The sequence below is a fragment of the Esox lucius genome, chromosome 17, assembly GCF_011004845.1.
Source record: "Esox lucius isolate fEsoLuc1 chromosome 17, fEsoLuc1.pri, whole genome shotgun sequence".
NCBI classification, from domain to species: Eukaryota; Metazoa; Chordata; class Actinopteri; order Esociformes; family Esocidae; genus Esox; species Esox lucius.
Window position 1 is genome coordinate 24,856,223 of NC_047585.1, and position 25,580 is coordinate 24,881,802.

At 41.5% G+C, this 25,580-nt stretch overlaps 1 protein-coding gene across 1 annotated transcript in view; it reads left to right on the forward strand.

Annotated features, from left to right (window-relative positions):
* mdfi (MyoD family inhibitor) overlaps nucleotides 1-25,580 on the forward strand; it is a 37,375-nt gene continuing 11,795 nt past the window's right edge. The window contains exons 1-3 of the mRNA XM_010895576.4: nucleotides 1-551; nucleotides 1,625-1,771; nucleotides 22,524-22,661. Of these exons, the coding sequence (XP_010893878.1) occupies nucleotides 1,657-1,771; nucleotides 22,524-22,661 (253 nt within the window). The 5' untranslated portion in view covers nucleotides 1-551; nucleotides 1,625-1,656. The remainder of the gene's footprint in view (nucleotides 552-1,624; nucleotides 1,772-22,523; nucleotides 22,662-25,580) is intronic.

Here is a 25,580-nt window from a genome sequence, read left to right on the forward strand (position 1 = left end):
TCCAGACAAGAGTTTGAGAGGAGAGCGAGCGACGGAGCGAAAAACATGAGTGGGTGAAGTACATGCTGATGACAGGACATCAGAAGCTCCAAAGCTTAACTATCAACAACAGCTGTCAAATCGCAAGTTTAGTAAGTTTCGGCAACTTTTGGGGAAACTGTAGCGGTTTCGTTGTAAACCCTCTTTAAGCGTTGTTGAAGTTGCAACCAAGACTAGACTGTTCAAGGACTGCCTGTGGAGATCTAAACCACATCTGCACTGCACTGACAAGCGGGGGAACTGCACAAACAAAGCTCGAGTCACCCGTGGGGGTTCTCTTTGTAATAAGGACATTGAATTTAAAAAAGTCCTAAATCCATTTGTGCACCTGGAAACAAATTACACATGAAGGACTTTATATTGAGACGAGAGGAACGGTGACTGAGAGACGGGAAAGTTAAGAGACGAGGGGAGCAGCCAGAAGCGTGAAGAGCACGGGACATTCAGTCTACCTGAGAAAGAGCTCAGAGAATGAATTAGCGCAGAAAGTGTGTCCTGTGTCCCAGCTAAAGGTAAGCGGGTTTGAGTAGGGTTTGTCCCCATGTTGTCGAAGTCCTCACCTTTTGCTTCATAATAACTAAATCGAGTTTGAACAGGACCCATTAGGTTGAGTCGGGTTGAGCGTGCATGAACTCGTTAGGAGAAACCAGGGCAAGCATGTAAAAGGTAAACATAATATAATAAGATGCCCTTAGTTATGTTTACTTCATACCGTTTTACAATATGACGTTCTTTTATATGAGTCACTATGTCAATCACTTTTTATCCCCCAGCAGATCTCTCTTATGAAACAAGATCATAACTTAGTTTGTAGTGTAGGTTTAGGGCTAGACAATTTAGATGACTAAAGTGCCAAGTGTAAATAGACATTCAATTAAATATTAGCATTTTCCAGGGGTGAAATACATTCCATCCCAGAAAGCTCTAGAATGTGTCCAGGCAGTCATGACAAAGGAAAGTGGAGATGCTTATCTGAAATACAGTTAAGGTCCAATGTGAGTGCTACATGACATTTGAATTTATTAATGCTCTTTGGCTTCACTAATACTGAGCTGTGCCCAGTGACAGTGGCCTTTCAGTTTGTGTAATGTGAGGTGTGTGAGTCACAGGGGTTTCAGGGGTGGTCACTGATTTGTATCTGAGCAGATTTGACAAAATTCCAAAAGCATGAAGTTTGATTCTAGAAATAAATGGAAACAAAAAAAATTGCATTTCATTTTAAGTAGACAAATTGTAGAAATAGGCCAGTTATAGACTTTCTGACAATAGAAGCTATTCCTAGTAACAAGTAGCTGACCTGGCAGTCTCTCTCTCACTCACTCTCTCTCTCTCCCTTCTTCCCATTGTTGGCCTAGGCCTGCTTTATATAATATGTTAGGATTTAAGCTGTTTTAAATTCTAATGACAGAAAGACACTGTATTGTGATGTTATAGTTTGTTTAATTTTGACCCTCCTTCTTTTGGTGCTTTGCTGGTAGGTATACTAAGAACGATCAACCCTGACTTTTGTAACATTTGACAGACAACATGTAGGGCATTAGAGTGGATGTGTGTTCTCTGACTGGTTTTTTTGTGTCTGTTTCAGGCTTGACTCCTTCCCCAGTGTGAGCCACGCCCATGGATGAGGAGAGGAAGCCCCCTGTCAGCTCACCAAAGAGCCCTGATGATGGGGACCCATGTCTCCCTACTTCAAATGAACAAAACCCCACGGAAACCCCAGCCTCTGCCATAGGTGAGTGAACGTTGACAGTTATTTAGGTCTAATTGAAGTTAATGTCCCTCTTGGGGTGTTGACAGTCCTCCAGGTCTACTTGAAGGTAATGTCCCTCTTGGGGTGTTGACAGTCCTCCAGGTCTACTTGAAGGTAATGTCCCTCTTGGGGTGTTGACAGTCCTCCAGGTCTAAGAGAAGGTAATGTCCCTCTTGGGGTGTTGACAGTCCTCCAGGTCTACTTGAAGGTAATGTCCCTCTTGGGGTGTTGACAGTCCTCCAGGTCTAAGGGAAGGTAATGTCCCTCTTGGGGTGTTGACAGTCCTCCAGGTCTACTTGAAGGTAATGTCCCTCTTGGGGTGTTGACAGTCCTCCAGGTCTAAGGGAAGGTAATGTCCCTCTTGGGGTGTTGACAGTCATCCAGGTCTACTTGAAGGTAATGTCCCTCTTGGGGTGTTGACAGTCCTTCAGGTCTAAGGGAAGGTAATGTCCCTTTTGGGGTGTTGACAGTCCTCCAGGTCTAAGAGAAGGTAATGTCCCTCTTGGGGTGTTGACAGTCCTTCAGGTCTAAGGGAAGGTAATGTCCCTCTTGGGGTGTTGACAGTCCTTCAGGTCTAAGGGAAGGTAATGTCCCTCTTGGGGTGTTGACAGTCCTCCAGGTCTAAGGGAAGGTAATGTCCCTCTTGGGGTGTTGACAGTCCTCCAGGTCTATGGGAAGGTAACGTCCTTCTTGGGGTGTTGACAGTCCTCCAGGTCTATGGGAAGTTAATGTCCCTATTTGGGTTTTGACAGTGGAAGTGCTAGATTAGTCTAGATCTACCCTGTACATAAGAACAGTGCAAAAAGGAACTGAAAGTATTACATGTTGTATATCTTCCAGAGTGTCTGAATGAGAAGAAAAAGCACAACTGAGATGCGCAGTCAATTGTGTATTAGTTACAGTGTTTGTGTGTGATGGGTTGCAGCTTTCCTGTCTCAACTGATCAACACCCTCCATCTGTCCCCATTGAAATGATCATCATCAACAGTGATTTTCTGGTCTTTGGTTCAGTGTTTGTGTATGAGCAAAACAAGATGAGCTGTGTGTATGAGGGTGTTTTTTTTTTCCTGGGATATGAATATGTACATTAATACACTCATTAATGGGAGAGATACACCCACAAGAGAGTAAAGAGAAACATACATTCACAAGAAGAAACAGTGAATAATCCCTGTTTTAGAAACAAAGTTTCACAAACTCACATCAGATTTAATTTCACTAATTGCAATACACTTCTGAATCAAACATTTTAGAGCGGGAGGAAAATGGCTTTGGGTGACGTTTTCAAGAATGTATATAGATAGGTTCAAGCCCAGTCTGACCAAACCTATGGGGCTGAAGCCCGACGTTACAAGAAAAAAAGACCGACATTCAGGCAAGGAACTAAGACAAAATGGGGAGGTGATAAGGGGAAAGGTAGATGCAGGTGATATGACTACATTAGACACAGGAGAAATCAATGCACACAACGAATGAAAGAACACTAAACCTACAAACAAATTGACGGGAACCTAAAAACACTCAACATGCCTGGCTGGTACATGGGGAAAACCCATGTACATTTCACCATAGCTCACCTGCTTAATGTACTAATATGGCTGTACAAATTACAAGGAAACACAAAAGTGCTTTTTTGTGTTTCGTTTGCCTTGTGGCATAACCCAAAGCCCTTCTAAGTTCTGGGTATTACAGATGCATTTATTCTACCTATACCATGCCAACGAACAATAACATTAACACACATTCTCCAGTAGAAATAATTTCCAAATGATAATTTCGTTTTTACAAGCAAATTATGGCTGGTTGACCATTTTCCTAGCGGATTACATATTGATAACTGTACAGTAAACACTGATGTTTCATACAATGAGAACAGGCTATACCTTTGCTGTATTCCTGCTGCCGTTGCCACATGATTACCAGTAAAAACAAGCAGGCAAATCTCTATCAAGCACGATTAGACAGACAATTACTGCTTCTTCCGATGTTGTAAGAGCAGTGAAGAGTAGGCAAAGAGTAGGCTATACATTTTACTATAGTTCGCTAGACAATCATCTCAATAGTTAGGTTATTAACCTAGCCAAATGAAGCAGTAAGTTAATTCCTGCCGCCATTGTTTAGCAAGGAGCAAGGCACCAATCAATAGAATAAAACAATTCAGTCTAAGTCATGATAAAAATGTGGTGGTCCAAATGTGATTTGTAAATACATTTTTCAATCTCCGTATTTGAAAACTTTTCACAAGGATATTGGCAGGAGAAGAAAATTCAAGTTAGAATATTAAACTGCTCCTATAATTCACAATTTTTAGATGGACTCTGGTTTAATCCATATCTTTATAAATGAGAAGCTACTTCTGTTCCCCTGTGTTTGATTCAGTGAACTCAAACTGCCTCAAGCAACCTCAACATGTCAGGGCAAGCCTATTGTATGTCGGATAAAGCAACTTAATGAATTCCTCAGTTTTTACATGTTGATAATTAATAATAATTGTTTTTCTTGGGTGAGGAGGAGACGATTGTTAAAACAGAGTATCTGCTATTTCAATGCATTCAAAAATGTTCTCTTAATGGTCTGAAAATATTAGTAGAGTAATGGGCCTACCTTTAAACACTTGGGTCAAACAATGCTAGCTTCTTTCTTTCACCCATTTCTCTTTCATATGTATAACTATGGGTTGTTATAACAAATGTAAGCAGGGCCAAATTAACTAACAAACATGTATGGGACACTATGTGAGGCGTGAGAGTCAGCACTGGTCATGTCAAGGGTTATTTGAGGGGTCAGGCATGAGTGATGCAATTCCAAACACAGGGACATGTCTTCTGGGAATTGTCTTGTCTTCTGCAGCATGAGAAAGAGCATGATTTGTCATGGAGAGATCGATTGACATACGTTTCTGTGTGTGTGACAGGGCTGTTAAGATAGGATAGAGTGATAGTCTCCAGCAAGCCCTGTTAAGATAGAGGGAGGTGTGGTTTGGGGATGTCAATTGGTATTTCCATGGGAACCCGCCACAAAAATCCTCTGCTGGGAGGAGACTTCTTATAGGGCAAGTCTGGACTCAATGCTGGGATCTAGGATCTAGAGGATTACAATAACATAGGAACATGTGGATTTATGTGTATAAAACTCACATACACTTACTACCCATGTTTTTTCTCACTTGGTGCTGCCAATACAAGGGTTGTGGGTTTGATTCCCAGCGAGGCCAGTTTTAAATATGTATTTTTATATTTCTTCACTACTGTCTGTTGCTCTGTTAAAAAGCTGCTTGTAAAGGAATTCAATGCACATATGAACAACACTGCACTTAATCTAAGCAGAGGAAGTGTAATATAAATGTAATGTAATGTAATTGCCCATTAGAGTCCTGCCCTGTAAGATTATTACGTTTGGTTTAGTTGGTGTTTCTATAGGGTTAAAGTGGGTCAGGGGAAAGAGACATTGGGGACAGCCAGGGGGGGCAGTGTCCGAAACTAACTTTTTGGTTCACCTGCCAAGGGGACTGGTAGATGAAAGAATACACTGGACAAGCATATTTTTTACCAGAGAAAATAATAAATAGCCTTTTCTGTCACGTATACATTAATTTCAGTACATTTCATTGAGATAATAAAGTATTATGTTGAATACAAACTTTTTATTTCTGATGACAAATCAGTTGTTTGTGCTTTTATTTTTAACGTACTGGCCACACACAGAATAACCACAGCCTCAGCATCATACTGTAGACAGCCTCTTGAAACTCCTTTATTTCCAAACCTCTAATTCTCACAAAGCGTTCTTTTTTAAGTGATGTTACAAATTTGTATTCCAATAATGTCATCCCTTTACACCAGTATCTCTTCCTTGTCAACTTTCTTAACATTATTTGACAATACTTACTTATCATTCACTAATAACCTAAGTACTCCCCATCAATTAACCATTCTCTAAAACTGTTTATGAAATGCCTCCCAGATTTATAACACAAACCCTCTCCAAAGCTAATGAGCAGAAGCAAATTAACAACAATAACATCAAAAATTAGAAAGGTTCTCTACATTAACTTAAGCTCTAACCATTTCTCAATGTGCTCCACCTTATAAAATTATTTACCTTATATAGTATTATTTAAATAGTAATTTGTTTAATTTATATTTTACCCCAGGTAGTTTTTCCTTAAAAAATTTACACAATATATACTACACACCGCATACATTAATTTTGAAGGCAAAATATGAAAATCGGAAGTCTTATTCATAGTTTTCAGTCATGTGGTTGCTCTGACAGCCTGGCGGGCAAAACATGTTAAAACACTGGGAATATTTGGGACCACCTGCACAAGCCGGTGAAATGTTCTACTTTTACAGTCCATGTCGGTTTAGATCACCTCACAAAAATGAAAAACATAGGTATGCACACACATTGCAAGTCTTAGGCACTTGTGACCCATATACAGCACCCGCTCCGTTATTACATCGTTAAAAACAGCGACATCCCTGCCGGAGCTGAACTTTAGGGATGTGTACATACCTTGTGGATAATCCATCCCCTTATACTGCTACACTGCATAGTGCAGCCAGTTTAACACATAATCTTGTGACAAATGTACCGTTAATAATATAAACGTTTTCCCAATGTCAGGTAAACCATTCCTACTGTTTAAATGACCCACCATTGACAGCATGGTTTGCCATGAAGAATGTTGGATTGGTACGATTTTCTCCTGTATTAACTTTATGTATTTAGCTAACGCTATTATGTTTAACAAGCGAGGTTTAGCTAGCCTCACTAACGTTAGCTAGGCCATTGCCAATGCAATAGCATTGGAGTTGGTTGCAGCGGTGCAAACGAAAACAGACAAATACAATATATATTAGCGCATCAAATGGAATTGCAACTGTCCAGTTGTCGATGGTGGGCAATGGAAGGAGACTTTGATTTGCCCGCCAATTGGGCGTTCCTAAATGCCGTGACGACACGTGAAAACTATCAATTGTTGCTGCCAAATGTTTAACATTCCACCGCTTGAAGCCAAATATGAAAATCAGGTTTTATTGTTGCTCCCGAATTTCTAATGTTATCTGCATGACGCTAATCCATTGTAGCTATAAAGTTGTTACAGTTAGCCAACTAGCTTCTTACATTGGGTTGTCGCTACCTTCTTTATATCAATGTGACAGCCACTTACTGACAGTTCAACACAAACGTGCGTATGCACAGACACAGACAGTTTATTTTCTCTGACCTCACTCGCTAGCTTGATACTCCGAACGTTGTGCTCTGCTCTGATGCTCGTGCGAAAGTAAACTGGGCGCGAAGGAAGATGCAAAGTGAAGTGAGCTAAGCTTGGTAAAAAAAGAATCGTACGTCATAAAAATATTCTGATATTCTGTTGCGGCGCATCACAATTTAGCAGCGCCGCTCTCCGCTGCTCTGATTACAATAGGATGGAAACATTGGGTACAAACATTTACTCGCCAGTGTGGCGAATTGCCTTCTGAGATTACCTTGCGAAACATAAAATCTACCGGCATTTGGCCCTTGGGAGATGTTAATTTCGGACCCTGATTTGGTTTAAGGTGGGTCAGAATTAGTGATGGCCATTCGAGTCTTCATTACCGTTCTTCTAGCAGCAGGATATTTTGCTAAGACAATATAGTTAACTATCTAGTCTATCTAGATCTAGTCTGTCATTTTCTGTTTAATGTCCGTTCCAATGTTGTTCTTTTTTTTTTTTTTACAGACTAGATTGTTAGCTATATTGCCTTCTAAATGTCAATGATTGCTTTTATTGTGATAAAGAAAATCTGAATGCTCCCAGCATAATATCCTGCGGCTAAAAGAACGGTAATGAAGCCTGGTTTGGCCATCACTAGTCAGAATGAGAGGATTGGGACTGACAGGGGGGTGTCAGACAATGGGGACGGGGGACGGGGTGTTGATCTGGGTTACGGTGGGTCAGGAGAAGGAGACGATTGGGACAGACAGGGGGGTGTTGATCTGGGTTAAGGTGGGTCAGGAGGAGATGATGGGGACAGACAGAGAGGTCTTGTTCTGGGACAAGGTAGGTCAGTAGAAGGAGACAATGGGGACAGACAGCAGTGTTAAACTGGGTTAAGGTGGGTCAGGAGGAGAGGATGGGTACAGACAGGGAGATTGAGGACTGGCTTCACTTCCACATATGGCAACAAGGGCCTGCTTTCATCACCTGCCCTCACACTCCACCCATATGCTCAGAATCCCCGACCAGCACTGGGCATCAGTTAACTGGAATACACACATACACACGCACACAGGCATACACACATACACACGCACACAGGCATGCATACACAAAAACACACACACTGGGCCCATTGAGTTCTGCTAGCTGGGCTGGTCCCAGTGAGATGTATGTTTGTGTATGGAGATTGGTACTGACTTCTTATTTGCCCGTCAGCAGCTGTTCCCTTCTTTCATAACCAGCTCCTCTGTGCTGGTATCTAGTACTATCTACATGTACATGGAACAGACGTTCTCTTGTTGTCTTGCTGTCCAGTTTGTTTTACCTTCTGTTTGTTAGAACCAAGGTATAAACTTTTACTATTTTTACTGAAATAATGAGTGCTTCTTTTAGTGAAGCTACAGAGCCCACTGTAATTATTGGGACAGTAAATCTGTATTTCTTCCTCTGCTCTCAACACTTTTCATACATAGTTGTCATATTTTAGGGCACTGTGTATATTGGGATTGATTCATATTACATACATCACCTTTAACAGAGAACTAAAAACCAACAACACAGAATTATTCAAGTGATACAGCAAGAGACAGACAAATAGGAAAAGATGTTCTGAAAACAATCAACCACCTGGAAAATATGACAAAACAGTGTAATGCGTTGAGGATTTTGGTAATTCAGACACTCCCAAAATGATCATTAGGGGATCTTAAATTGTATCAACCAATGCCTGAAGCTGAACGAACAAGTACAGAACTCTAAGTCTGGGCTTTTCATACAGGGCTTTAGCAAAGGCTGAATTATCTCTCACACAAAACCCCACACACACACACACAAGTACACACAACCAAAGCAAAGAGCATTTTGGTTTCACTCAGCCGTGAAGATGCAATCAGAGGGCTGTTTACATGGTAGTCTTTCTGCCTTTCTAAGTACCAGGAGTCTTTCTCTTCCTCCCTTCTTTTAGATCTTATAGGTCTTTGTCTCCTCTTGTAAAGTCTGACAACTGTGTGTGTGTGTTTGTGTTCATGTGTGTGTCTCAGGCTGTGAGTGTGATTGCCTTTGTGTCAATGTAAATAAACTGGGTGCAGTTTGAGTCCTTTTTTTTTTACGACATACAGTAGTTGAACTATGAAAGAGTGTGAGAGTTTGTTTTCCCAACCTCTCCAAGTCTGATACAGGGTTGGCCCTGACTGGACTGAACCTCTGTGCCTGCTGCTCTGCAGTGGCTCTTCAACCACAGCCGGTCCTCAGAGTTCAGCTCTACTGACGGACCCAGCGCTCCGGAATGTATGAAGTCCTCAGTCTTTTGATTTTCCTGTTCAACGGTTTGATGCTTTGCAGATGGTGGTCTCACTGATCATTCCGTAGCTTGGAGTGTGTGCTGAGTGTTCAGACCTGCGTTGATGTTGAGTGTGGTGCAGGACACAGTGTCTACGTTAAAGGCCTTTTTAATGGCCTTGATGTTTCTTTGATGTTGTCTTTGTTTGTCCTTGATGCAGACAAATACTTGGCTGTTGACGACGTCTCCCGGACGATTAAATTCCTCTTAGGGCAGTTTAACAGCCGACAGCTTCAGTCTGTAATGAGCTTACACTGCAACAATCTCCCTAAGCAACAATCATCTGGTTCTCTGGACTCATTCCAACTCTCTCAAAAAGCGCTTTTCTCTCGAGTGTGTGTTTGACTGCTGGCTAGGTTTCAGGGCAGATTAGGCTGGGCTGTTTGTGTGTTTGTGTGTGGTCTCATTGAGGAGATCCCTCAGAGGACGTTATGCATCTCCATGACTAATATCTTTTATCTTATTAATGTCTCTGTAAACCCTCCCATGACACAACAAGGACCCAGTGTCTACATATGATGAATACATTAGCTGCCAATGCCGTTGAGGGATGGGACGGGTTCCAAACCTTGTCACCTGTTTGCCGTCCCACGCGCTGTGACCAACAACATGAGAGACATACAGCAGCTGGGATCTCTGGATCCCTCTGTGTGTGTGTGTGTGTGTGTGTGTTTGCATGCTGTGTGTGTGTGCATGTGTGTGTAATTACGCTGTTCATCTTGATCATGGGAGCGTATAGTTTGTCAGGCTTGGGGATGTAACGTTATATGTCAAAGTCTAATTAGCTGGAGGCCCTGGGAATGATCACTGAACATGTGGATGGGATGAAAGGCCATGTGTGTGAGGGATCTCCGCTTGGCATGATCTGGACGACAGAGAGACTGTACTTCTGCTTTGGAGAATGGCCTGTGCTCACGCCACCAGTTTAAATGATGGAGTTGTCACAGTCACTTGGCCTAGAGAAATGGCAGATGGGAATGTCCCGCAAACTCTCTGTCCTCCAATGAATACGGCTTGTGGAGAGTGAATTAATGCACTTATGTCAATGACATTAAGGTAGCGTTAGCTAGTGATTTAGGCTGTATTATGTTGTGTTTCTGTGAGGCCTGATAAAAGACGTTGAGCTAGCTAGCTAGCGGGCTGGAGGGTTTGTCTGTACACCTTAAGCCGCTCTGCTTCTGTTGAGTCTGATGTGTAACACAAACCACTGCCTTCTGTTTCTGTCAGTCAGACACTCACACACACACACACACACACACACACACACACACAAGCATCCAGCAGTGTTATTCTCTGTGTAGACTGACATTAGTGTAGGCTGTATAGGCACACACAGGCGGGCGGACGGACGAAGGGAGAGGGTTTAGGGACTTTCAAAGACTCCAGGTAAAGCCTCAGTGGTTCTCTTTCTCCTACAACACTCCCTCTACCATACCACCCCCTCTCTCTGTATCGCTCCCCTCACATCCCCTGCTCCATCTCCTAATGCTGGTACTAATACCAGGCTTCAAGCCTAGTCTCTTTCATGTTGTGCTCTCTCAGTGTTCTGGTAAATAAATAAAACTCAGCAGATTACTTGAAGGAGTGTATGATATCAATAGAAAAAGTGAGCTACAAAGAGAGTGATTGAGCTTATGATAAAGAAAGGTATGGAGAGTGAGAGAGCCAGAGATTAAGAGTGAAAAGGAGATGGATTGGAAGTCAAGGTGAAAGAGCAGACGTTAGAACTGCGCACCATGTTGCCTCCTCTGAGGATTCCCTTTCACCCCACCATCACTCGCTGCTAATGCAAATTGAAATCAAATACTCTCTAGTCACTCAGTCTTCAGTCTAGAAACCCTCATAGTTTCAGAGTAATGGGTGTTCTCTCCTCATAGTCCCAGAGTAATGGGTGTTCTCTCTTCATAGTTTCAGAGTAATGGGTGTTCTCTCTTCATAGTCCCAGAGTGATGGGTGTTCTCTCCTCATAGTCCCAGAGTGATGGGTGTTCTCTCCTCATTGTCCCAGAGTAATGGGTGTTCCCTCTTCATAGTTTCAGAGTAATGGGTGTTCTCTCTTCATAGTTTCAGAGTAATGGGTGTTCTCTCCTCATAGTCCCAGAGTAATAGGTTTTCTCTCCTCATAGTCCCAGAGTAATAGGTTTTCTCTCCTCATAGTCTCAGAGTAATAGGTTTTCTCTCCTCATAGTCTCAGAGAAATAGGTTTTCTCTCCTCATAGTCTCAGAGTAATATGTTTTCTCTCCTCATAGTCTCAGAGAAATAGGTTTTCACTCCTCATAGTTTTAGAGCCACAGGGTGTTTCTTTCATCTTGGATGCTGTAATGTTTCCAAGTCTCTGTAGTTCATTCCGGCTTTATTGGCCAATACTAGAGCTGTGTTTACAAGGTGACATTCCTGTAGGGGAGTCACAAATAGATACAGTTTAGCCACATACATACACATCCGCACACAAGCTCACATACAAGCATGCAGACACACTTGCCAACACGTGTACAAAAACAGCCAGCTAAAGCGTTGCTTGATTACTCTTGTCTGATTTGAATTAGAGACTCATCTTTTCTTTCTCAGATCTGGGAAATTGCTCCACAGTTTAGTGGTTGGGCGGGGGGGGGGTTCTTCATGAGTGCCAGCTTGGGATTCAGTCAGGGTTAACATTGGCTTCACATTTGTTTTGGTCGAATGCTGGTGGTTTACTGAAGGAAGACAATGGTTTGGAGAGACAATACTTTTGGTTTGACTTTCAAACTTCTCATTTTTGACACCTCATAAGGCTGGGGATGCATTTGGGCATTCGTCCTTGATGTTGTGTTGATTCGTCCTTGTTACTATCAGTGCAAACTGTTACATACCCTGTGTTGTGCTTTTTAGGTGGGTTGATCTGTTGGATATAATGTGCTCTCCCTTCCACGTAACTTCAACCCTTAGGGACCCTCCCCTGTTACCTCACGCTGTAGAGACCCTCCCCTGTTACTTCACGCCTTAGGGACCCTCCCCTGTTACTTCACACCCTAGGGACCCTCCCCTGTTACTTCACGCCGTAGGGACCCACCTCTGTTGCTTCACACTGTAGGAACCCACCCCCGTTACTTAACACTATAGGGACCCTCCCCTGTTACTTCACGCCGTAGGGACCCACCTCTGTTGCTTCACACTGTAGGGACCCACCCCCGTTACTTCACACTATAGGGACCCTCCCCTGTTACTTTACACTGTAGGGACCCTCCCCCGTTACTTCTTCACTGTAGGAGCCTCCCCTGTTACTTCACACTGTAGGGACCCTCTCCCATTACTTCACTTCAATATGGATTTATGTCTCTATCATCCACCTCTAATGAGAACCCCACCTATCTCACTCTCCATATATCTGCCTGTGTTCATCCCTCCCGGCCTACCACTCTTCATCTTTATTTTCGTGTGTGTGGGTATGTGTGTGTGTGTGTGAGGAACTACCTAACCAGCGTTAGCCAGTAGTCTTGCTAAAACGCTGTGGTTAAGCTCCACGTCAAATTGTTCTTTAAAACGTCTGGTTTAATTTTATGAAAGTCTATTTCAGTTTCTCCACATCAAGAGAGCAAGGGCGGTTAGAGAGGTTAACTCTGCGCTGTAGCCAAGCAGAATGCTTCCTTCTCCAGCTACCTAAACAGCCACCTATTCACTGTAAATCCACCATTCAGCAGTTCATAAAATCTTCATGAACTAAATATTAAATACATTTTCTTTCGGGTACTTACCCATGAACCTGACCTTTGTGCTTTTTTAGCAAAGGTGACAGTGTTGTGACACATTTATATTTGCAGCTACACAAACTCGGTAGCCTATTGATACCTGTTTTCAGTAAAAGTGGATCTGGACATGTATTTTGTCTGTAAGTTGTCTGAAAAGCAGTTTGCGGGAATTCTACATACTTTGTTGAAAAAATAGAAAGGCACTGGTATTTTTTTAAATAAACAACGGTGTAACAACATCAAGTAGACTAATCAGAAAATGCCTGTAGAGAGATACAGCAGTCTGTGTGCTTTAACCACAAACACATACTCTGAATACCTTAACATGATTTGTTTCTCTCAGTAATGTAGTCCAGTGTGTTTTCACCTACACACAAGTTTCTGTTAAGAGATGGGAGGAACACAGACGGACAGAGTAAGAAGTCCTGGTCGTTGGACGTGTGGGTATGTGTACTGAAGCTGGGTGTCTGAAATGAGTCCATGGGATGATGAATGGTCAATAGTGATATAGAGCCATAGTGACTTTCAACCCTTCTAGGTGGAATGAGATCTCTGTCTGCAGATGGGCAGTCTCATTTGACTGTGAGGCCTGGGGCACTGTGGTGCTTGTGGGCAGGACTTCAGAAGGCCTTTGCCTCAGACACTGCTTGCAAGTGATTTAATTGACTCTTTCGCTGTTTCGCAAGCTTATGAGTTTATTAGCAACTAATATGTAGAAAGGTCGACAGGCTTGCCGTCACAGACGGAGGAATCTGCATACATTTAGTTTGTGTTTATTAACCACAATATTGAATATCTTCTACATTCTTCCTCCGTTTGCTTTAAAGGGACACTGTAGAATCGTGCCTATAACGTTTAACAGACTGCATTTAAGCAATAACAACTTTTCTCAGACTCTTCTTCATTTACCGAATGAGACCGAAATGGTATGAGGAGATTATATTAGTCTAATGAGGAGGCTATATTAGTCTCCAAATGATTTGTGTTTATTAACCAGTAGACTAGCTTAATAATTGTGTTCACCTGTCTGGGATTGCAGACCTGTCTTGTCTTTAACAATTCCTCTGATGTGTTAGTGAAATCACACTCTTCCTCTCTATAATAATTGTGATGTATGTTCACTGGAATATTGTCATTACAGGATCCCGATCTCCTGCGGAGGAAAACATCTACATACATTTAATTCATGGTTATCTAATGAACAAATCAAATCATTTGCCCTTACATTCCATAGCAGCATACCAGGTGAGGGAACCTTTCGACGTGTTGGTTGCTGAACAGATATAATGGTGAACTTTCAGGATGCTGGGAGGATGGAGTAGGGGAAGAACAGACAACAGACCAGAGAAAGGACTGAGAAGGGAGAGAGGACGGATACATTGCAAGCTAGAGAAGAGTGAGAGAATACTGATAGAGAGAGAGAGCACAAGGGAGAGATGACTGATAGATAACATATGGGAGGTATGGTAAGGAGGGAGGGAGGGAGTCAGGGAGAGAGAAGAGGGAGATGAAAGATGAGGGATAGAGGAGACGAAAGAGAGGACTCAGAGAATGTGGGGTGTAGAGAGAGACATTTTCCGTAATTTTCCTGAAAAAGTATTTGGCAATGTTGCTGTGTTCCCTTTTATACTGAGAAATGTTTATCCCATGTTTATCCCATGCTTGCACATTTTATATAGCCATTGCTGTAGGCGGGTGTTCTGAGTGGTTAGAGGGTTTTACCACAGTCTATATGTTAATGTTACAAGCCAGCTTGGCTGCAGTGCTCATTCATGCATGTATTATAAATTAGCAGTGTGGCCATTTCCAACATTTTATGTTGAGTATTAACTTTTGTAGCTAACTAGATATACTTTTTGGAAGAAAACATACTAAAATTATTGCATGCCTTATACATTATTAGATTGGCCTATACCAAAAGTTTGGTGTTGACTAATAACTTTAGAATCTGTCATTATGAATATATAACGCTATGTCCATTAAGTTGTGCTAGTGCATGAACAATCAGCTAATATTAACTACAGTCTTCTTGCATTGGCTTTGTAGTGTAATGAAAGATGTGTTTTGGAAGGTTTGTGAAGGTGCCGTGTTGTCTGGTGTCTCATCTCAGTGGGACATCCTAGTCTCACACCAATGGGCCCGTTTGCTTCCTGAAAGGAACGGTCATACACGGTGGGGGCCAAGGTAGCCCCATCTGCTCAGATGAACCAGGTGTGAGGATGGACAAATCAACAAAGTAGAAATATGACTTTTGTTGGATTAACCTGACTGATGTTTAGTTTTTTAATGTGTGTCTAATAAAGGAATAAACTCAATACATGTAATGTATCATTTGTTACAGGTAAATGTTTACTGGATGAAGAATCCTACAAGACCAAGTGTCTAGCTTGACCCTTTTATAGATGCAATGGGGGAGTTTGGAATCAGTCTGTCTGGGTGGGATGAATAGTGAAGTTTGACTTAGTTCTTGGAGTCTTTAACAGAAGCTCCTAGCATTCCTTTGTGCTACAGTGTCTGAAATGCTCATGGTATAATTAGTAGACTGTTAGGCTAGTTGGGAGGATGTTAAATTGTGTTGGTATGTAACTATGTTTTTTATTGTAACTTTATTACTTGATTGAAATATAGATTACTACGACATTCCTCGTTCATCTCCATACTCAAGCTTGTGGGGCTACTGGTAATTACACACACATAATTAAGTCTAAGTGACCAGACTTGGAGTCCCTGAGTCCTGGATTCTCAGAAACACATGACATTGTGTAGTCGTCCCTGAGTCGTGGGCATATTAACCTTCTGTTAGCCCCAGGAACACATGCCATTTGACTGTATGGTTCGTGTTAAACGACCTGCACCTTATGGGCACTTATGATAACTGATACAGGCACATACACATAGGTAAATCCAAGTGACCAGACTGATCATCCCAGACTGAGTTCCAGGTTGCTACGTGATCCCTTGTTTCCTGCACTTGACTGATGAGGAGCAGTGAGGATAACTTAGGCCGTGAAACATTATCTTTTAAATGTTTGGCTTGTGACGAAAGATTAGCTACCTTTTATAAGGACTTGCTGCATATCATGATCATTTATGATTGTGTATGTTTACAAACAATATGGAGTCAGATTATTAGATATTAAATTATTACGTAGGTCATAGATTCTCATTTTGCACTAATTCTCCCATGTTTCCACTCAGAAGCACTACTAAGCTTTAGGAACCCCTTTGAATGCTACTAAGTAAAATGATTGGTTATTTGTAAATGTGCTTACTGAACGGTAGCAAATAAAGGTGATTCTGATACTAGCTACTTGCTAACATTATTTGGCTAGCTAATGGTGTGTTAACTCTTTAAAAATATATATGTTCAAGACAGTTCCGTGTCAGCTTCTAAAAGTGGATGAGAACATAAGAAAACTGTGTGAAAATGCTGCCTCAGCATTATATTACGTTTTTACTAAGCCAGGGGCTAAACTTTACCAAAACCATCTCTTGGTGTGTTATGCACACAGGTACCCTGTATGTGCGTCTACCCTCCCAGAGAGACTCTTTTGCTTTCCCCCACATGGACACAGACACTCTTCAGATACATACCCTTTTGATAGACAGGACACTTTGTTCATTCATGCATCACTTGGTTTAGCACATACATCTCACTTTGTCCTGTTTCATGTGAGTATGTATTGCTGTGGTGTTTTGTTTGGTGTATCTAGTCAATTGTTTGCTGTTTAGTCCTCGTTCAACCTGTGTGTTTTTGTTTGTCCCTGTGTCCCTTGGAAAAGTTTTTTTTTAGCTAGTCGCCCTTGGGCATACACAACCCAGTAGGAAAACTTTGTCTAAAAACAATAGTTAGAACTGAGGCGGGTGGGAGGGAGGCGGGTGGGGAAAAAGAAGAGAAAGGGATAGAGGCTATTGCAATTGAGGCTTTACACAGTATGTCTGTATGTGTGTGTATGTCGGAGTGCGTCAGATGGCAGATCAAACCCAGCTGGCTCCCATTTGCCCAGGAATGAGTCTGCACCTCTGTGAGGCCCACAACCTGTTGTGTATGTGTGTGTCTGCGCGCACGCGCGTGTGTGTGTGTGTCTGCGTGTGTCTCCGCGTGTGTGTGTGTCCGCGTGTGTGTCCGCGTGCGTGTGTGTGTGTCTGCGCGCAAGCGCGTGTGTGTGTGTGTCTGCGTGTGTCTCCGCGCGTGTGTGTGTCCGTGTGTGTTTCCGCGTGCGCGTGTCCGCGTGCGTGTGTCTGCGTGTGTGTGTTTCTGCGTGTGTGTGTTTGCGTGTGCATGTGCCTGCATACAGACCTGCATAATTCCAGCTTCATTACAGACCTCCTGGCTCCAGTATTAGGCGTGTGAAACATGTAAGCTCACATACATTTAACTCAGTATACTGTATGCCCTCATACACACATTTTCACAGGCATGCATACAGACCACTAAACAGTCCCAAGGCATTGCAGTTTACTGTCTCCAGATGCCCACGCACACACAAACACTCCCTCACACAATTATGCTCTCACTTCCAGTCTCTTTAAGCCATTTGTGTGTTAAATACTCTGTTTTATCCAGTGACTAGCTTGGTCCATTGAATGTTACATTAGACCGATACTGGCAGCAGGAATATCTCCAGTTATTGGAGTCTACAATGTGTGTGTTTGTGTGTTTATGTTGTCTGTTGCAGTGATAGGTAACTCTACCAAAGACAAAAAAGAAGCTACAATGACAACATGTTGCTGTATTAGTTGTTCATTGCAGCTTGTGTGGAGGAGCAGGAGACATTCTGTAATTTATAAGAAGTACTCCAATAGTTTCTACCTTTGGCTACTTATGGCTTTGTGATTGTATGACCTGTTTTTCTGTCTAAACATAAAACACATTAATAGAGGTTAATATTGGTAATAATATTTACAACCTTGTTTAAAATAAATTAAATAAAATGCAAAGATGTGGAAATAATTAAAACCCTTAATTCAACAGAAAATATTGGAAAGACAACATACCAAATGTTGAAACTGAAAAATGTAATTGTTCCTTGAAAAATATATGTCCACTTTGAATTTGATGCTAGCAACCCAATAAGTTGGGACAAGGGCAACAAAAGACTGTAAAAGTTGTTTAATACAAAATTGTACCGGGTGGAACATCTCACATCTAATTAGGTTGATTGGCAACAGGTCACTAACATGATTGGGTATAAAAATATCATTCCAGGCAGGATGAGTCTTTCAGAAGTAAAATGGGGAGGTGTTCACCTCTCTGTGAAAGACTGCACGGGCAAATAGTCCAACAGTTATGTTTCTCAACGTAAAAGAGTTTTAGGGATTTCATCATCTACGGTACATGCATAATATCATGTAACCTGAAATGTAACTTGGCCCTGAACCATTGTGTGATGTATAGAAGAGTAGCAGTATCTTAAAATCAATTCTATTAGATACAGTGAGCCAATGCAGAGACCGAGTTCATGTTAGAACTCGAGCAGCAGCGTTCTGAATGAGCTGCAATTTTCTGAGGATTTTTTTTTTGAGAGATCTGAAAACAGGCCATTACAGTTGTCCAACCTACTGGAGTTAAAAGTGCAAATATGTTTTTTTAGACCTCATCTGGGCATGAATCCTCAAATTTTAGCTATGTTTTTAAGGTGATAATAGGCAGATTTAGTTATGAATTTTATGTGGCTATTGAAATTCAGATCAGAAGCCATAATCCCAATTTTGTTTTTTAACTTTGTTAAGTCTTTTTGTCATTGTCTTTTCAGTTTTATCTTTTTGCAGTAAGCGTACTTGTTGAAGTGTTTTTCTTTGTTGTTATTTTTATTAAGTTGTCTGCTTTGGATTTTCTTCTCAACTGCTGGGTTTATTCCTATACCTTCACTTTTGCAGTGAAACCATTTATTCATGAACTTGGCATGTATTTGAATAGTTTTTGAGCAGTTTTTCTTCTCAGTTTCAACACTATCTTTCTTTAGTCTGTAGCATTTCTGAAAAGCATTCAGTGTGTTAGGTTTTGTTTTCTCGTAGTTGATTTTGCCCTGGTCGGAAAATGGTGGACTGACCTTAATGTTCCTAGAGACACTGGATGGAGGTCAGTAACAGTGTAGTCTACAGTACTGACTGAATGCTCTGAGAGACTCTGTGTTGAGGTCAGTAACAGAGTAGTCTACAGTACTGACTGAATGCTCTGAGAGACTCTGTGTTGAGGTCAGTAACAGAGTAGTCTACAGTACTGACTGAATGCTCTGAGAGACTCTGTGTTGAGGTCAGTAACAGAGTAGTCTACAGTACTGACTGAATGCTCTGAGAGACTCTGTGTTGAGGTCAGTAACAGAGTAGTCTACAGTACTAACTGAATGCTCTGAGAGACTCTGTGTTGAGGTCAGTAACAGAGTAGTCTACAGTACTGACTGAATGCTCTGAGAGACTGTGTGTGGAGGTCAGTAACAGAGTAGTCTACAGTACTGACTGAATGCTCTGAGAGACTCTGTGTTGAGGTCAGTAATAGAGTAGTCTACAGTACTGACTGAATGCTCTGAGAGACTGTGTTGAGGTCAGTAACAGAGTAGTCTACAGTACTGACTGAATGCTCTGAGAGACTCTGTGTTGAGGTCAGTAACAGAGTAGTCTACAGTACTGACTGAATGCTCTGAGAGACTCTGTGTTGAGGTCAGTAACAGATTAGTCTACAGTACTGACTGAATGCTCTGAGAGACTCTGTGTTGAGGTCAGTAACAGAGTAGTCTACAGTACTGACTGAATGCTCTGAGAGACTGTGTTGAGGTCAGTAACAGAGTAGTCTACAGTACTGACTGAATGCTCTGAGAGACTCTGTGTTGAGGTCAGTAACAGATTAGTCTACAGTACTGACTGAATGCCCTGATAGACTGTGTTGAGGTCAGTAACAGAGTAGTCTACAGTACTGACTGAATGCTCTGAGAGACTCTGTGTTGAGGTCAGTAACAGAGTAGTCTACAGTACTAACTGAATGCTCTGAGAGACTGTGTTGAGGTCAGTAACAGAGTAGTCTACAGTACTGACTGAATGCTCTGAGAGACTGTGTTGAGGTCAGTAACAGAGTAGTCTACAGTACTGACTGAATGCTCTGAGAGACTCTGTGTTGAGGTCAGTAACAGAGTAGTCTACAGTACTGACTGAATGCTCTGAGAGACTCTGTGTTGAGGTCAGTAACAGAGTAGTCTACAGTACTAACTGAATGCTCTGAGAGACTGTGTTGAGGTCAGTAACAGAGTAGTCTACAGTACTGACTGAATGCTCTGAGAGACTGTGTTGAGGTCAGTAACAGAGTAGTCTACAGTACTGACTGAATGCTCTGAGAGACTGTGTTGAGGTCAGTAACAGAGTAGTCTACAGTACTGACTGAATGCTCTGAGAGACTGTGTTGAGGTCAGTAACAGAGTAGTCTACAGTACTGACTGAATGCTCTGAGAGACTCTGTGTTGAGGTCAGTAACAGATTAGTCTACAGTACTGACTGAATGCCCTGATAGACTCTGTGTGGAGGTCAGTAACAGAGTAGTCTACAGTACTGACTGAATGCTCTGAGAGACTGTGTTGAGGTCAGTAACAGAGTAGTCTACAGTACTGACTGAATGCTCTGAGAGACTCTGTGTTGAGGTCAGTAACAGATTAGTCTACAGTACTGACTGAATGCCCTGATAGACTCTGTGTGGAGGTCAGTAACAGAGTAGTCTACAGTACTGACTGAATGCTCTGAGAGACTCTGTGTTGAGGTCAGTAACAGAGTAGTCTACAGTACTGACTGAATGCTCTGAGAGACTCTGTGTTGAGGTCAGTAACAGAGTAGTCTACAGTACTGACTGAATGCTCTGAGAGACTCTGTGTTGAGGTCAGTAATAGAGTAGTCTACAGAACTGACTGAATGCTCTGAGAGACTCTGTGTTGAGGTCAGTAACAGAGTAGTCTACAGTACTGACTGAATGCTCTGAGAGACTCTGTGTTGAGGTCAGTAACAGAGTAGTCTACAGTACTAACTGAATGCTCTGATAGACTCTGTGTTGAGGTCAGTAATAGAGTAGTCTACAGTACTAACTGAATGCTCTGAGAGACTCTGTGTTGAGGTCAGTAACAGAGTAGTCTACAGTACTGACTGAATGCTCTGAGAGACTCTGTGTTGAGGTCAGTAACAGAGTAGTCTACAGTACTAACTGAATGCTCTGAGAGACTCTGTGTTGAGGTCAGTAATAGAGTAGTCTACAGTACTGACTGAATGCTCTGAGAGACTCTGTGTTGAGGTCAGTAAAAGAGTAGTCTACCGTACTGACTGAATGCTCTGAGAGACTGTGTTGAGGTCAGTAACAGAGTAGTCTACAGTACTGAGTGAATGCTCTGAGAGGCTCTGGATTGAGGTCAGTAACAGTGTAGTCTACAGTACTGACTGAATGCTCTGAGAGGCTCTGGATTGAGGTCAGTAACAGTGTAGTCTACAGTACTGACTGAATGCTCTGAGAGGCTCTGGATTGAGGTCAGTAACAGATTAGTCTACAGTACTGACTGTGAATGCTCTGAGAGACTCTGGGTTCACACACGTAGCATAGTAACAGGTTTTTAAATCACTTGCTTCTTGTCACTATCAGGGCTCTAAGCTGGCATTTTATACAAGGAGTACATGTGCTCCTGAGTTAAAAAATATAAGAGCACACAAAAAATATAGGAACACACAAATAAAATGTAGGCACACAAGGAAATATAGTTGAGATGGTTATCATTGACTAAGTTCTTCTTTAGCTATGAAGTAGGCTATAATGTATTTTATTTTGAGTTGTCTTCTCACCTCTTGTCCTGAAATATCTTTCTCATGGCTGACTGAAACTTCCCGGGGTGTTTTTTTTGTGTTTTTTATTACGTAGGCATCTCTGCATTGGGTGTGCTTTTTTGACAGGTTGTGTTTAACAACTGTCTTTTTTGTTAGGATTCCCCACTACAAAATGTGTACACACCTATTAAGCTACATACCTATTACAAGTTTCTTGCTATCAACCCGCTCTGCTGAGTTAATTCCAGTCGTTTATTAAACTGAGGTATGTCTTGCATTATGCTATTTGTAGTTCTTTGTTCATTTGACAACAATGAGACACAATAGCAGAAATACTACAATTATGACAGTATGTGTTTTTTGGTGTAAATTGCTAGTTTACAAGTGTGCGCCTATTTTAATTTTGCCATTCACGCTAATTTTATTTTAGTAGCATATGCAAGTAAAATGGGCTAACTATGCAGGCCTTAACAAAAACGTCTAAACTTCTAACCATTGACTATGTGCAGACCCAGTGTGAGACAGTTATTGTTGGTCATGTTATTGTAGGGTGGTCGTGATGGGAAGAATGCTGCCCCCTTCAGGGAGGTGTTTGTCTCCCTGCTCTAGATTAATGTGTTTCTTTCCCTCTGTAACAGTCTCTCTGTCTTTCCATGTGTCTGTTACCTCCAGATGTGCACGGAAGCCTGGACCCACTCATCGAAAGGCCAAAGGTCAAACCAGAGGTGTTGCTAGGGGACAAGGAAAATGGTAACAACAACAACAGTCTCTCACAGCCAGACCTGACAACACCTAGCAAAAGCATTACCTGTGAGTAACACACACACACTTTATATATAGAATTTGACAGTAATGTACTTTATTATGTATTTCAGATTGTTGGATTCCTACTCTAACCTAAATGCAGTTTCAATAGCAACTGCTCTGTAGTTACCCATGGCACAAAGCAGTCACATTGGCTATATTAAACTATACAAAATATTTAAAGGGTTCCTACAATAACTTACATTGTTATAGGATCCTCTTTCTTTTTTTACGTTTATGTACTTTTAAAAATGTGTTTTCTGGCATTTTGTAAACTTTATTAGACAGGTACATGAGGAAAGATAGAGGAGAGTGTTTTCTGAAGGAGCAGTGGGCTGGGTGACATCATGCTGTAGCAGTGCACCAGAGGCAGTAGTGCAGAGTGCTGGACCAGCATAAGACACAATGTATTTGACACTCTAACCATCAATACAGGAGATAAGGGACAAGCAGGTCGACCGCTAGATAAAGTGTTTATACATTTTAGCATAATATTGGATCTTTATATTACTTGCTGTATGTCACTATTTTGAAGGCTTTAACAAAAACCTCAGAACTGGCACAGACTACAAGCCAAAACAGAAGGCCAAAGGGCTCTATATATTTTAATATTCTATAGGGTCCCAAAGCATTGCTAATTTGAATCCCGGTGCTGGTAAGGTGAAATGTTCTATCATTGCTGTAAATGAAGATTTGTTCTCAGTCAACTCAACTGGTGTTGTAAAATATAAATGAATAGAAACTGTGTACAGTATTTTACTCACCGGTGGTATGATTATGTTAGGCACACCTCAAAACATGTTCAGAAGCTAGAAACAACAATACCATTCACCCAATGTTTTAGCGCTCTCTAGGATGGAATTAAAGTACTACTCAAAATACACTCTAGACTTTCCCTGAAATGTTCCCCGCAAATCACCCTCATTTGCAGTCACTATTCTAGTGTTATAAGATCCCTATTATGAATTACTGTCTTCTGTTACAGTTCATAAGTGTCTCTAAATGTTTTAAATGTTTAGGTTCCATTACTGAAACCCGGTGTTGTCAGTTACACTGTCTCTACCCTGAATTAACACACAAAGCCCCAAGAAATAGGTCAGACCCCCCCCCCCCCCCCCACACACACACACACACGCACACACAAGCCTCTGAATTACATTTACAACATCAGAAGGTAAGTGGGGTGAGTTCCGGCTGGCTGCATCACCCATGTCTACACGCAACATGCCACATGCTACAGCCAAGTTAAACTGGTCCAGAGGACTGGTTTCTTTATGTTTTCCTTTAACTGTGATTGTTATTGAGTCACTATGACTACTGTACCTAGGTGATTCCGGCAGTATAGTTTTTGGCTGTGTTTCTTTCTTCTCGTTATTCTCTTGGGCATCTGTGTGTAGTAGAAACGCTGGTTTTGTTCTTTGGTGGGTCACATGAAGTCCAACAAGAAAAGGATGATAATTTAGAAATGGGCCAGATTTCTACATCCTTCACTGTCCATTTGACAAAATGGTTCCCAATGCAGCACCAGCTTCCTGGAAAGCACAATGAGATACACATACTGTACACAAACATAAACACAACCATGTCTCTCCCTTCTCACCACACATAATCCAAGTGCAGTCAGGCCAGGGGGCCTCTCCTCTGTGAGCCACTTCCTGACGATAACTGTTGGTTACTGAGTTACCACAAAATAACTCCAGTAGCTCAAATGATGGTGTGTTTTGGAGGTTTTGCCAAAGAGCTGTTGCAATGAGAAAAGAGCAACCTGTGGAGCACAAAAAAACATTGTAAACATAACCCATGTTTATCTCTTTATTTGTTTTCCCTTGCCATTCATACTTTAAATATCTGTACATTGTTAGGACACTGTACTTCGCTAACAATATATTCAGTGGTTATAGAAAGGCACCACCCCTTTCAAAATGTTTGCCTTTTGTTGCCTTACAGCCTGAAATTATAACATATAAAATCTGACTTTTCCGGCTTTATTTACCCACAGTAACCCCCCAGATCTTAGAAAATGTGTTTTTATAAAAAACTTTAATAAAAAAGAATTTAATAAAATTAAAACAGGAAAATATCATATTGCCAAAAAATTGCGTCTGGAGAAAAATTCAATGAGAAGAAAAATGGAGTGCAAAACAATTGTACATACAAAGGTGCAGTGGCGGAGTCAGGCTATCTGAGGGGCAGGGGCAAAAAAAATTTAAGGTGCATCAGCTGCATGTGGTGGGACACCAGTGTGCAGACATTTGTGATTCATTTATGTGTATCAAGCTATGCATTAGAATGTGTTGTAAATAGCGAATTTTGCATTTAATTTTTAAATGTCATTCATTTGATTATTGTAGAATGTTTATCCACAGTATACGTGTATTTCTGTGTATTATGTTTGTTGTACTTGTGAAGCATATTGTGTTGTGTCTTCAAGCCCATGTGAAGATAAAAAGTAGCTTGGGCACCAGTTGGAGTACAACACAAAAATAAATAAATCCTCATAATTTGCACAAACTGTAGAGGTTAAGTTTGGGGATTGACACATACTGTAAACGCTGACATAATTTCACCTAGCGTACGACTGACTAAATTACACCTACCGTATGACTGAGTAAATTACTCCTACCGCACGACAAGGATGTGAAGCAATAAAGTATCAACACACAAAAGCAAAGCTTATACCCGGCCAGCCTGGCATATCAATTACAAAGAAAGAGATTATAAAAAACCTGTCAAGTCAAAAACAGCCCTATGCACAACAGGCAAACTGAAGTTGTCTGGATCACAGAAAACTGAATGGATGGGCTGTTAAGCTAACAAGCCCATTAACCTTCAAGTTTTTTCTCCCTGAAAAAAAACAGTTTTCACAAGCGCATTCTGACTCCTTCCAGCAGCTTCTTGTGACCAGCTTCTTCACTGACATAGGCC